Source organism: Rhinopithecus roxellana, chromosome 10 (genome assembly GCF_007565055.1).
Source record: "Rhinopithecus roxellana isolate Shanxi Qingling chromosome 10, ASM756505v1, whole genome shotgun sequence".
Lineage (NCBI taxonomy): Eukaryota > Metazoa > Chordata > Mammalia > Primates > Cercopithecidae > Rhinopithecus > Rhinopithecus roxellana.
The window spans coordinates 123911341-123924949 of record NC_044558.1 but is presented as its reverse complement, the minus strand read 5'-3'; the positions used below and the strand labels follow the sequence as shown (position 1 = coordinate 123924949).

General features: G+C 34.7%; 1 protein-coding gene across 3 annotated transcripts in view; it reads left to right on the top strand.

Moving 5' to 3' along the window:
* LMO3 (LIM domain only 3) overlaps positions 1-12822 on the top strand; it is a 62068-nt gene extending 49246 nt beyond the window's left edge. For all 3 annotated transcript variants that reach the window (XM_010375736.1, XM_010375734.1, XM_010375735.2), the window contains one exon: positions 9874-12822. In XM_010375736.1, coding sequence (XP_010374038.1) covers positions 9874-9979 — 106 coding nt within the window. In that variant the 3' untranslated portion in view covers positions 9980-12822. The remainder of the gene's footprint in view (positions 1-9873) is intronic.
* The last annotated feature ends 787 nt before the right edge of the window (positions 12823-13609 follow it).

Sequence of the window (13609 nt, the reverse complement as noted above, 5' to 3'; positions counted from 1 at the left end):
TTTTAATTTCCTTATCTCTCGTGTTTTTGTTTTTGTTTTTTTTAACACAAGGTCTGGTTCTGTCACCCAGCCTGGAGTGCAGTGGCGCTAACATGGCTCATGCAGCCTCAATTTCTGTGCTCAAGCAATCCTCCTGCTTCAGCCTCCCAAGTACTTGGGAGTACAGGTGTGCACTACCATGCCTGGCTAATTTTTTTTTTTTTTCATTTTTTATGGAGATGGAGTCTCACTATGTTACCCAGGCTGATCTCAAACTCCTGGCCTCAAGCAGTCCTCCCACCTCAGCCTCCCAAAGTATGGGAATTATAGGCATGAGCCTCCACCCCCACCCACTGTAGATGTTTACCTTAAATTTTAACCCTGTGCTATATGTACTTTTGCAGTTATTTCAGTTATCTTTGAGAATCAGGCCAGATATAGCTAATAATTAAACAATTATCATCATTGGAGAGGAGCATTTGAAAAAGTGTTGAACAGAGAATCGGGAGACCTAAATTCTAATATGGGCTCTGCCACTAATAAGCTGTGTGATCTTAAACCAAAACTTTCCCTCTCTGGACCTCAGGTTTTTCATTTGTAACATATGAAGCTGAATTAGTTCATCTCAGAGAATTCTTTCAGCTCGAAAGTATTATCACTTAATTCCATTTTTTTCTTATTGAAAGTTATATTTTTTTTATTTCTGTGAAAACTATATACTACTGGCACCTATTTTATGTGATAAATGGAGAGGATTTTAGAATATTAAAATGTGCATATTAAAAATACAACATTTCAAAAATTAGAACACTTGATAGATTTTAAAGAAAATGAAATCACTGAGTTTCTGTGAGAACACCTGGACAGAGTATAGAATCAATAAATATTAGTTGCATCAAGTTCTCAGTTATTGTAATTTACTCTGAAAGGCACTATTTGATGCAGAATCTTCTCGTGAGACCCTGTAGAACAGTAGAAAGAATGTGACATTTACAGTGAGAACGGGATTCACATTTCAGCACCGCCATATCTTAGTGAATGTATTAGCTGTGTGATCTTGAGTATGTTACTTAATCTCTCTGAATGTGATTCCCACACCCATAAAATAGAAACACTAATACCTCTCTTGCAGAGTTTGAAACTTAAATGAAATAATTTATATTAAATGTCAGGAACACAACAGGCTCTCAGAAGTTAGCTATTTTTGTAATTTACCAAGTAATATTCCACTACCTTGACTTTCCCACAAGACATTATATCACAATAGTGCTTCTTGCTAAATGTAGATATTCAGATTGTGGCCTAATATACCTTATAATATAATAGTTACCCAGACAATCATTCAAGATGTTATCTTACAATGTCTTGACTCTTCCCAACAAGTACTGAGAATCAAAGCAAGTTCATTCAGTCTAGGGTAACATTTAGACAAAAGTAAATCGGCAAATGCACATGTTTTTGGTAGGGATAAGGATATACAAACACAAACATTCCCACATCCATACTGACACATTTGACACATTTATGTACATGTATATATGTATTTTATACATTTTAAAGGTGTATGAGTAGTAAATTTAGAATACTTTTGTTTACTTGTCATGCTGATCAATTAATAGCAGCCAGTAACAATGCAGTTCCCGGCTGGGCGCGGTGGCTCAAGCCTGTAATCCCAGCACTTTCGGAGGCCGAGACGGGCGGATCACGAGGTCAGGAGATCGAGACCATCCTGGCTAACACGGTGAAATCCCGTCCCTACTAAGAAATACAAAAAACTAGCCGGGCGAGGTGGCGGGCGCCTGTAGTCCCAGCTACTCGGAGGCTGAGCCAGGAGAAGGGCGTGAACCCGGGGGGGCGGAGCTTGCAGTGAGCTGGGGTCCGGCCACTGCACTCCAGCCTGGGCGACAGTCTCAAAAAAAAAAAAAAAAAAAAAAAAAAAAACGCAATTCCCATTATGGAATCATAAAGTGATTGCTTTTCTACATATAAATGATTACATATTCATAGTAGAAAATTTAGAAAATAGAAGAGGATAAAAACAAAACATTGTCCCATGTCTCACTATTCTAAAAGAAAACATTTTAATATTTTGATATATAGTCAGCTATACATGTTTCTATGTATATAGGACAAATGACATTGTATGAATATTATACTCACATTTAAGCAAATGAAAGAAAAGTTACAAGGAAGAATCCTAATGTTTGATATTTGGACTTTTTCACTCAATTTATATTGTGCGCCTTTTTACCTGCCATTAAAAATTATTAAGATATTTTAAGCTTTCCTGAAGTTCAGTTTAATGGACAGAGCTTCACCTGTCTTCTAATATCAGATACACAAGCTGTTTCTTCAAAAGTTTTATGCTGTAAATAGTATCAGTATTATCAATATAAAAATGGACCTTATGAGACCCTGTAGAACAGTAGAAAGAATGTGACATTTATAGTAAGAACGGGATTCACATTTCAGCACCACCATATATTAACGGATGTATTAGCTGTGTGATCTTGAGTATGTTACTTAATCTCTCTGAATTTGATTCCCACACACATAAAATAGAAACACTAATACCTCTCTTGCAGAGTTTGAAACTTAAATGAAATAATTTAAATGTCAGGAACACAACAGTTTCTCAAAAATTAATTATTTTTGTAATTTACCAAATAATATTCCACTAACTTGACTTTCCCACAAGACATTATATCATAGTAGTGCTTCTTGCTAAATGTAGATATTCAGATTGCATAAAAAACAAATGCTCATATCTCTATCTGGTTAAATTCGTGGAAGCATAATTTATTAAACAAGGTGTATAACAGTTTGAAGGCATATGCTATACATTGCTAAATGATCTCCAGGAAAGTTATACCAATTACCCTCCTAGCAGAAATCTATAAAACTATATATTCCCTCACATTCACTCTAGGAATTATGTTTTTTTAAAAAAAATCCTTGTCACCTTGAGGGATGATTTCTAACTATAATTTCCAATTGGCATTTATCTGATTCCTGGTGGCCCTTTGGTATTCCTTCTTTTAGAGAAGTAGGCAGTTTATATCCTTTGTCCATTTTTTTCTATTAAGTAGGCTTACCTTTTTTATCCATGTTCTACATAGAAAATAAAAACATCATTCAAGTGCTAAACCCAGCCTAAATTCTATTATGATGCAAAGTAATTGTAGGTTGTTAATGTTATTTACAAATCATATGTCAATTTTATTTCACCATTGAAATAAAAAGTTGCATTCACGATTAAGTCTGTCTCTTCAGGAGAACTCAGTCAAGTAAGACAAACACTCCTAAATTTTGACTCTAAAACTGTTCACATTCTTATTGCTGCAAAATACTATTCTAGTATCATTAAAGTACCTAATATATTTCTGTGTTCGCTTCATTTATTACATGCCATAATGGGACTGCATATCTTTAGTGCTGGTTATGCACAATTAGCACTTAGTTATTGTCGTGTCACCTCAGCCCTTACAAGACAAACTTCTTTAATGCAAGAAGTCAGCTAATCTTCATCAGTCAAGCAAAGCAGACAAATTTTATTACCCAGGATACAGAAGGCTTTAATACAGGAGATTCTCCTTTTACTCTGAAGTTTGCTTCAGTCCCCTCTAGGAAACCCATATCCCACTTCCAGTAGCCAAATCATTGTCACAATATTGCACTTTTTCAAGTGAAACACAAGGCAAATAGGTAATTCATAGGCATTTTCCCTTAAGCAAACTTTATTGACTTCTGAAGTTGTGGAATTACACAGGTTTGTGAATTGTATTCAGCAGTCATTTCATCTTAACTTTTAAATCAAAGTATCATTAAGATCTAAAGCATTTCAAAAAGTAACAGTAATAATAACCTTTCAGGATTGATTGTTCCTTATATATAGATCTCCTCTGCCCCTTTTAGAGGAGTATAGCTGAAATGTGAATCCTGCATTAAAATTCTGCTAGTTTCTCTATTTTAAAAGGTACCGCAGGAGGGTTATTTAAGCTTGTTTTATGGTATCTTGAATCTCATTCAGAATTGGAAGACTCTATATAACTGGTTAATTTCTTAAAGGTGAATCAGTCCCTTCTTAGAAAACTCGGTAAAACTAAATGATAGTTTTGTAAGAAAAGGGAAAAAAAAAGCTTGTGATGAAATTTTCCCAAATAAGTACAATTATGTAACAATTAATTTTCTTTTTTTTTCAGAATAAAGCACTGTGCTAGGCTCTGTGGAAGCTGAGGTTGATAAAATCTAGTTTATTTCTTAGAGGTGTCCAGAACTATGGGAGACACAGGACATCAAAGACTTACAGAAGAGTGTAATCGATGCTAAATAGATCTATACTGAGGGAAGAGAGAGCCATCCTTCTTGAAGTGTTAGGGAAGCATCAAAGGCCGGATGTGCTGAGTCTTAAAAAAAGAACTCCCTAGAACTGGTTGACTTATAGGAAGTGTGTTTTTGCTGGGGGCTGGGGAAGATGAGGGAGCCAGGGAGCAGTGAGGAAAGGAATTTTCGGGCAAATTGAGCAACGTGCAAAGGCATGCAGATGTGAAAGCATTTGACGTGTTTAGGAAATGAAAAGCAGCTCAGTATGTTCAGAGATTAGAGAAGCGGTTTGGGAGGCATATGGAGGAGTAGAAAGAGAGCAAGCACCTAGAGGAAATGAAATGGTAAACTTAGTCTTTGAAAAGCCATTAAATAAAAGTCAAAATGAATACAAATTTAAACTACTCATCTAAAATACATTTGTGATTTAAAGCTATTGGTTTCTGGAATAAATCTACCTTAACCAATTTTTATTGACCACACACCTTAAGTGGTAGTACAGTTTATGATGGTTCTGCAAAGGGTTCAAAAGAAATATAACTCGTGGTCGTTTACCGCAGAACTGCTGACTATAATGGGAAACCAGTTACGCTTTCATGAGAAATTTTGAAACACCAAAATAAACAGTACACCAATAAATAAGTGCTTTGGGAAAGAGCAGAATAAGCAAATTTACATGGTCAGAGGATGTTGATGGAGCGAATGGGAACTCAAGGATTGTTAGAATTTAAGTAGACAGAAAAAGGGGAGAAGTATTTATTGCTAGGGAACACCTTAAGTAAAGGTGAAAAGATTATCATTATCAAATAGGAATGATAGCGAATTCTGATAAAGTATTAGCCAAACACCCAACACTGTTCTGAGTATTTTACATGTACTCACTCATTTAATACTCAAAATATCCCGTAAATAGTTAGTTATTAGCTTCACTTGACAGATGAGGAAAGTAAAGTATAATAAATGTAAGTAACTTGCCCAAGATTACAGTTAGAAGAAAATGGTAGACTCGAGACTTAAACCCAGCCGGGCGCGGTGGCTCAAGCCTGTAATCCCAGCACTTTGGGAGGCCGAGACGGGCGGATCACGAGGTCAGGAGTTCGAGACCATCCTGGCTAACACGGTGAAACCCCGTCTCTACTAAAAAATACAAAAAGCTAGCCGGGCGAGGTGGCTGGCGCCTGTAGTCCCAGCTACTTGGGAGGCTGAGGCAGGAGAATGGTGTAAACCCGGGAGGCGGAGCTTGCAGTGAGCTGGGGTCCAGCCACTGCACTCCAGCCCGGGCGACAGAGCGAGACTCCGTCTCAAAAAAAATAAAAATAAAAATAAATAAATAAATAAAAAGATTTAAACCCAAGGAATCTGGTCTCCCTCTCTGGAGTCAGGTTCATTTCAACAGAGGTATTTTATTGTCTGACTAAGAGCATATAAATGTGAATAGATACAGTGGAGTTAAAGTAAGGTAAATTTGAATAATGTATAGCAAGATTTGGGGTGTGGGTAGCGTAATTTGATACAGTAAGGGCTGTTAGCGGTGAGATGTAGAATGACAACCAGACTGTCAGTGGGAAAGACAGTAAACTTGTTCACAGGTGTATAGTGGTGGAATGAGTACGCAACCCAGAACTCTTACTGAAAACAGTGTAGTATAGAAATCTCTAACTTACAGTTAACTGAAGATGTGGAATAGGAAAGCATAGACACTAGAAATATGGATTGGATCTCCCTTGTTACCCAAGTGTTGTAACATAGAAATTAATCATAATTGTCAGTCACTAACTTTAGGGAAAGAAGATGGCTAGGCTAACATTTTTATTTCTTAAAAGGGATGTTACCAGTGGAGGCTTCTTAGCATAGGCTTTTGATAACCTGCTTAAAATTAAGCACTATATTTTATAAGGATGATTTACTAGTTGTGCTTGTTTCATATACTTCTCAAGTCTCTAAGACTATATGAAGAATCACTCAAAAATATCTAGAAATTACATCTAATATTAATTCCAAAACATCAGAATCAAATGGTTTAATAATCCAATGGGGCATCTTCTTATTCCTTACCATAATTTTTTTTAAATGAGGGTAAAACTAATTGAACTGAGCATACTACAAGTAATTAGGGTCAGATTACAAGAAAGATTATGTTTATTTTTAGTAATTGTAGCCTGTTAATATACTTGCGGTATCCTCTGGCTATCACTCCTTTCGTAATGCTTTTTTTTTTTTTTTTCCTGCAAATGCTGAATCTCATAAGAAGTTGGTTAAATAACACTGGAAATGAGCATTTCTTACAAAATCACAGTTACAGCTTAATGTATTAAATACGTACTCTCTGTATTGCTCTCTCTCAAATTTCTTTATATGTATATATGAAGCATTTTTTAAAGAGGATATCAACCTTAATTGCATACCAATCATAATCTGCTCTTAACCACAGCTTTCAAGGCTGTTTTGTTTGAGTCACATGTGCAAGTGTGACATCCCCCATCTATGTTCTGTTTCATCTTGACCTTTAAGTATAAATTGAAATGCATATAAAATGCACTTTATCCAGTTGATAACATATTAGTAATAAAATGTGTCAGGCAGGGATATTTTAGAAAAGTTCTCTGTCTCTCTCTCTCTCTCTCTCTCTCTCTCTCTCTCTCTCTCTCTCTCTCTCTCCGTCTGTTGCTGTATATATGCCACCTAATTGAATAGTAGGCAGACTTTTTTAAGGTTACGCAAAAGAGAGGCTGAGGCAGGAGAATGGCGTGAACTCGGGAGGCGGAGGTTACAGTGAGCCGAGATTGCGCCACTGCACTCCAGTCTGGGCGACAGAGCAGGACTCCGTCTAAAAAAAAAAAAAAAGAAAAGTTATGCAAAAGAATAATAGTCCTAGAAAAAACCCAGTTATACCCTGTATTGCCGTTTAATCTTCACATTATTCTTGTAGCCTGCATGCTTTACTGCCCTCAGGTAAAAGCTTGAGTCTTGAATCCAAAAAGACTTAGGTTATTTTCCTTCCCTTATTACATATGTTCTAACTATAGAATCTTGGGCAGGGTTTTTAAATTCTGGAATGGAATCTTAGGTTTTTCCTCTGTAAAAAGCCATGATAATGCTTACTTTCTAGGTTGGATATAGGGAATAAATGTGATCATGAACATACATGCTTAGTATTTAGCACATGGTGAGTATGAAAAGGTGGCTGTTTTACCTATATTCCAAACATTGAGGTAAGATTTTAGATATTTCATTTCTACTCCTTGCCACAAGCCTACAAAGGCGACTGATGTCACAGGTATTAAAAACCAAAGTTTTAGTTTCAATTATCGAAAGTGGGAAGGTAGAGTTTGGACCCTACGGGTTGCAGTATACCTCTCTGCCTTTCAGACACTTTTCATTTGAACTTCTCTATAATCTAGTTGTAGGGCTCTTTTTCTCTTACACATGGGGAACTGAGACAGGGATGATCTGAACTGTACCCAGGTCTTGCAATGGGTAGGTGAGAGAGGCAGGACTCAAGACAGATCCCCAGGCTCTTGGTTTTGTGTTTTCTCACTATAATTACTTTGAATTTATTATTCTACAAATATAAATTTTCTAAACATGAAGGCCTCTAAAGGCACGAATGGCATGACATGACATGGTAACATGACAAAGAAAACATTTTTATTTGATGGCTAGTAGAATTTTAGGGCTTACTAAAAAAGTAAAGCAAAATTTTAAACAATATGGAGTTAAAAGAGAGTATTTCCGGATTAAATTGTTTTTAGTAAAAATGATTCAGTAATATCAGCTGCAACACAAGAGTGTTTTATTGAATCTACTTGTTTTTGGTGACATTTTATTATTTGCATATTAGTCGAAATTAATTTCAACAGTAATATAAATTTATGACTTTGAACAGTAAACATATTCTACATGCTATTTTATATAATTTCACATAAAAAATAAGCTGTCAATTTGACTACTTAGGTCTATTCAACAAGAGAAATATTTTCTTTTATTCAACATATCCTAGTCATCAGGATATTGTCAAACTGGTTTGTACAAACATCATTATTGAAGGGCAACATTTAAAGGATACAGGTTACAACTAATACAAAGAAAATATACTTAAAGCCCCAAACTTGAATTATTTATTGTATCCAGTAGCTTTGACCACAAACAACCCTAGGATTTCAAGATCAGTGCATAGTCTGTGCTTTCAATCAACACCATCAGCAGGCAGTAGTAATCCTGGGGAAAAAAAGTAAATTCCACAAATAAACAGAGCAATTTTCCTTTCAGAGGAAAGCTAATTCTTTTCAATCTACTTTTTTTTTATTACACTATTTTCCCCTCTATCTACTTAGCTAGTATAAGGATAAATTTCCAAAGCTACCCAGTTGGAAAAAAAAATAGGTTCACTGTTTGTCTAGCATTCCAATCTTTGCAAATGTAAATCAGTCCAACTGCTCCTCATTTAAACCTTCAACTTCACAAAACATTAAAGGGTGGTTTTCACTACACAATTTAATCTATCCACTAAGGTTTCTGCTGGAACATCATTTGAAATTGACTATCTGATAAAGAGAGACTACTATCAAAGGTCAGAGAGGTCAACTTGTATAATTACAAGTAGTTTTACTGGGTCAACTCTACCAGACACCACTGTTTGAAGGTTAAATTGTTACAATTAAATATATATACAGATCTCCGCAGAGTTACTTTATTGTTAAATGTACCGGAAACAGAAAAAGCATTTATTTCTGACCTTAATTGTGTCCAAAGTGTCACCATGGGGAAATCATACAAAAAGAACATTTATTAAAAACATTACAGGCTTGCACATTAAATAATGCTTTATAAAATAAAATGCATAATTAGCTATTAGAAACTCATTTAATTTATCACATCAATATTAAGTAGTTCATTTAAGTTACTCCCTTTGGTTAAATTGGAAGTGCTCTAAGAAATGACATCAACTATTTCATGTTAGTGAACTTGCCACAAACAAAGGAATATGGCTCAGCATCAGAGTCTAATGCTAGAGCAACTCTCACTTCAGAATGATTACTTCTAGATTACTAAAATTTAATCACATTTTAATAACAGAGTAAAAGAAAGCTTTAAATGGGAAGCTTTAAAATGGGCTATTTTCTAATTGTTTGATTCATTTTAATGCCTTTTCCTTTTTTATTAAGTGCCTAAATGGCCAGAGATGAAATCATCCATAATTACTGCAGTGAAATATTATTACCATTCTTTCTTTTATTTTAATGGGTGTAAATACAGATCAGTTCCTTTCATTTTTTTTTTATTTCCAATGTGGGAAAAAAAAAAAGCAAGTCATCTTTCGTGCTCAAAGTATATATCTCAATATCCTTACAATTTTTGCCTGCAAAGGCAAGATTTCAAATGTGTGCAACATTTCATTAAATGAAGTAAATTGTAAATGGTTTCATTCTGATCATGAAGACAACTGTCTAAGCCAGTTTTTCAGATTCAGAGAATTACCATGCGAAACTATTATTAGGAAAATAAATCTTCACATTTATAGATCCAAATGAAATGGTCTTAACCACATTTTATTGTTTAAAATATTTTCAGATTTTGTGTTGGAGACAAATTTTTCCTAAAGAATAACATGATCCTTTGCCAGACGGACTACGAGGAAGGTTTAATGAAAGAAGGTTATGCACCCCAGGTTCGCTGATCTATCAACATCACCCCATTAAGAATACAAAGCACTACATTCTTTTATCTTTTTTGCTCCACATGTATATAAGAATCGACACAGGAACCTACTGAATAGCGTAGATATAGGAAGGCAGGATGGTTATATGGAATAAAAGGCGCACTGCATCTGTATGTAGTGAAATTGCCCCAGTTCAGAGTTGAATGTTTATTATTAAAGAAAAAAGTAATGTACATATTGCTGGATTTTTTTGCTTGCTATTCGTTTTTGTGTCACTTGGCATGAGATGTTTATTTTGGACTATTGTATATAATGTATTGTAATATTTGAAGCACAAATGTAATACAGTTTTATTGTGTTACCATTTGTGTTCCGTTTGCTTCTTTGTATTGTTGCATTTAGTACAATCAGTGTTTAAACTTACTGTATATTTATGCTTTCTGTATTTACCGGCTATTTTAAATGAGCTGTAACTTTCTAGTAAAGAATTGAAAAGCAAATCTCACTAATGATACACAGATAGATAAAGCAAGTCTATCAACATGAAAAATACTAAAAAATAAAGACACACACAGAGCATTTTAGTGACATCAGCTACTTATTGCCGCTATAAGTTAGAGTCTATCAGTGTTCTTGTTATAACCCCCTATTTTCAGGGGGTTAAAACTAAGCTTTAAAAAAAAAACATAAAAATTTCATCTTAAAGCACTTTCATTTTATACCAACGTGAAAAGTGCCATTTTTAGAATAACTTTAAAGCTTAACAGGTTTCCTTTTAATATCCTTTTTTGGTGTGCTCTTTACCTACACAATGGCTTTGCTTTGCTTTTTCAGCCACACCCCTTATGTGAACTAGTGCCTTTGGGTATCATGTAAAATTTTTTCCAAAGGGTTACTTTAAAAATCTGTTACCACAATTATGAGATAATCTTTAAGCGATAAATTAAGCTTGTTGTATAAAGTCTGCCCAGATCTCTCCACAAGAGCTGAGGGTTTAATAACTTTATGGCTTAATAAATGTATGACACTGAAAAGATTTGAGTGTGAATCTACTGAAATCACTATAATGCACATTGAAGCTGTGATGGTATTTGAGTAGTGAGGTTACTTTTGATCAGAGCAACATAATGCTCATAGAATCTTCTAGAAGAAGAGAAACAAAGGGATTGATAAAAAGCTGAGAGCTAGTGATTATATATTTTTTTGTATTTACCTGACATTTATTTTAATGTTCAAAAAGTAAACGCATTAAGTTTGATGTGTTTTACTCTCTCACTGTTTTAAGTAATCACCAACTCAGAATACATCACTCTTAGGCTGAAATTTGTCTCTCCATTTTTTAAGGTGAAATAGTACTACCTTACATGATAGCATACAAAGAAGAAAGCTCTAGAAACAGAAATTATGGAGAATGATTATTTAAATTACAATTAAGGAAATGAGAATATGATCCCCTCTTCTGGGTTGCCCACAACCTTGCTTCTTTGCTTTTGCTCCTTGTAATAGAACTACTTTTCAACAAATCTAATTCTACACGGCACTATTAACCATATTTTCACTACAGCAAACTTAGTGCTATGGGTTTTCTTTTTCTTTGTTTTTTCTTGATCACTTGTATAGGAAACAATATTTTCCAGTGTTATTTGCATATATATTTTGTCCTTACAATATATGCATTACAGATGAGAATTAAATGTTATACCTGGATTCTTGGGTTGGGGCCAAAATATTAAGCTGAAAATAATGCTGGTGTGGATTTGTTTTAAAACAAAGCTTTATTATGAACATGCATGTGAATCTGGATATTGCCTCTTATTTTTAAGAAAATGGTTCTGTGAAAAGTGAATGAAATGTATTTTTACAAATGCTTCATGGTTAGGAATCTTCAAGTCCCATGTTCCCCAGATTTGAGATATGCTAAAGAAAGAAATTCAAAAATAGCTATTTGGGGCCCACAAAAATAACTATTATTTTAGCCTTAGAGCCTTACACTTGTTTCATGAAGAGAAAGGACTTGCATAACCAAAATAAACAAAACAAGACACATTAAAAATGTGTGGGGGAGAGAGAAGTGAAAAGTGGTTTTCTTAATGCAGCCCTGCTGGTCCCCATTAACAATTGCTTGAAATTCATGTGGATGTAAAATTATAATTGTCAGTATCTTATTCAGATGATCTTTTAAGATTTAGCTGGTTTTGCTTTTGTTTATCTATATGTCAAAATACTTGTCAATTGGGAACAAACTTCTCTCAGCTTCTTGAAGCTGTTCAACTATCCTTGCCATTGGAAGACCAAACAAGGTTTTCACTTTTTCTTTCACATAATATGCTGAGAAATATTTCTTATGCTTTTTACTACAAACAAAATTACTCACCTGGATTAAAGATTAAGGCCTTAATCTGTTTAGATTATCTTTAATCTCCATGAAATTGTGAAACAAGACAGGAATAATGTGTCAGCTGTAGGCCGTTTTACAGCTAATTGCCCATAAATTGTAGCATTTATTGACCTGAAGTACTAAGCTAATTGTCTTGACTACTCAAAGCCCCTGAATTGTTGTCAACTTTCCCCTTTGTGTTGTGTAGCCCTAACGTCATTTAGCTTGTTGTCCGATGCCTCCAGTAGGACACCTTCGATGGAGCTTTGATTTCTGAGCAGCGAAAGCTCCCTTCCTAAGACGCATCTCGCATAGGCTGCCTATGATGAAGGACCGTGCACCTCCACTCCAACAGAGTGCTGAGTTTAAAGCTGACCTGTGTTTGTAATTTCACTTTCATCTTGCTTAATAAATATCTGCTGGATTCTTCCATTCACTTTTTTACATTTGGATTTATGTTTTTAATAAAAGGGGTGTTATACTATTTGATTGCACTTAATTGGCAAAATTTAAGGTGATCTCTAGAAAGCATATGTTAAATCCATGAAAAGAAAAAAAGGTGTGTGAGGACATTTACTTTCTAAAGCTACGTCATAACAAACATAGACAAAGCACCCCAAATGTTTCTCTGAATGTTACGTTTAGGATCTCTGAGCTAGGTCGTTTCCTGCTGTTTATTTTTATGGGGAAAATAAAACTCTCAAAAATGAAGGTAGCGATTGCTGGGTGTAATTTTGTGCATTTATACAAATTTTAAGTGATCTTTCTGAAAGCAACTCTGTTGCTATTGTCAAATTAAATTTCAAATTTTCTATTCTGTATACTGAATTAAAACAGGAAACTCAATTCTACATTTTTGCAGGAGAGATGTTGCACCCTAACTGAAACAGGGCACTGAAAATTACATCTGTAGTAAAACATGCCATACAAAAGTGTTTTCCTTTTAACTATCACTTTAGGCAAACCACTCTCTGAATCGTCACTTAAACAATTTCATAGAAATTATGTAGGCCAAACATGTTTAGTGTTCACTTCAGTAAGTTGCAAAAACAATCTGCATGTTTATTGTAATAGGCCATTAGCACAAAATACAATTTTAGCAAGTCTTTTTGATCATTACTTTTTCTTAAAAACATTATTATAGATATTTTTAAGATGTGGTTTTAATGTAATTTAAGGTAATAGAAAGCAGAGATTTAATAGTCATTAGTTCAATTGGCATTTATTGAGCACCTACTATGTGACAGGCCTCTCCTTGAGCATTCAGCCTC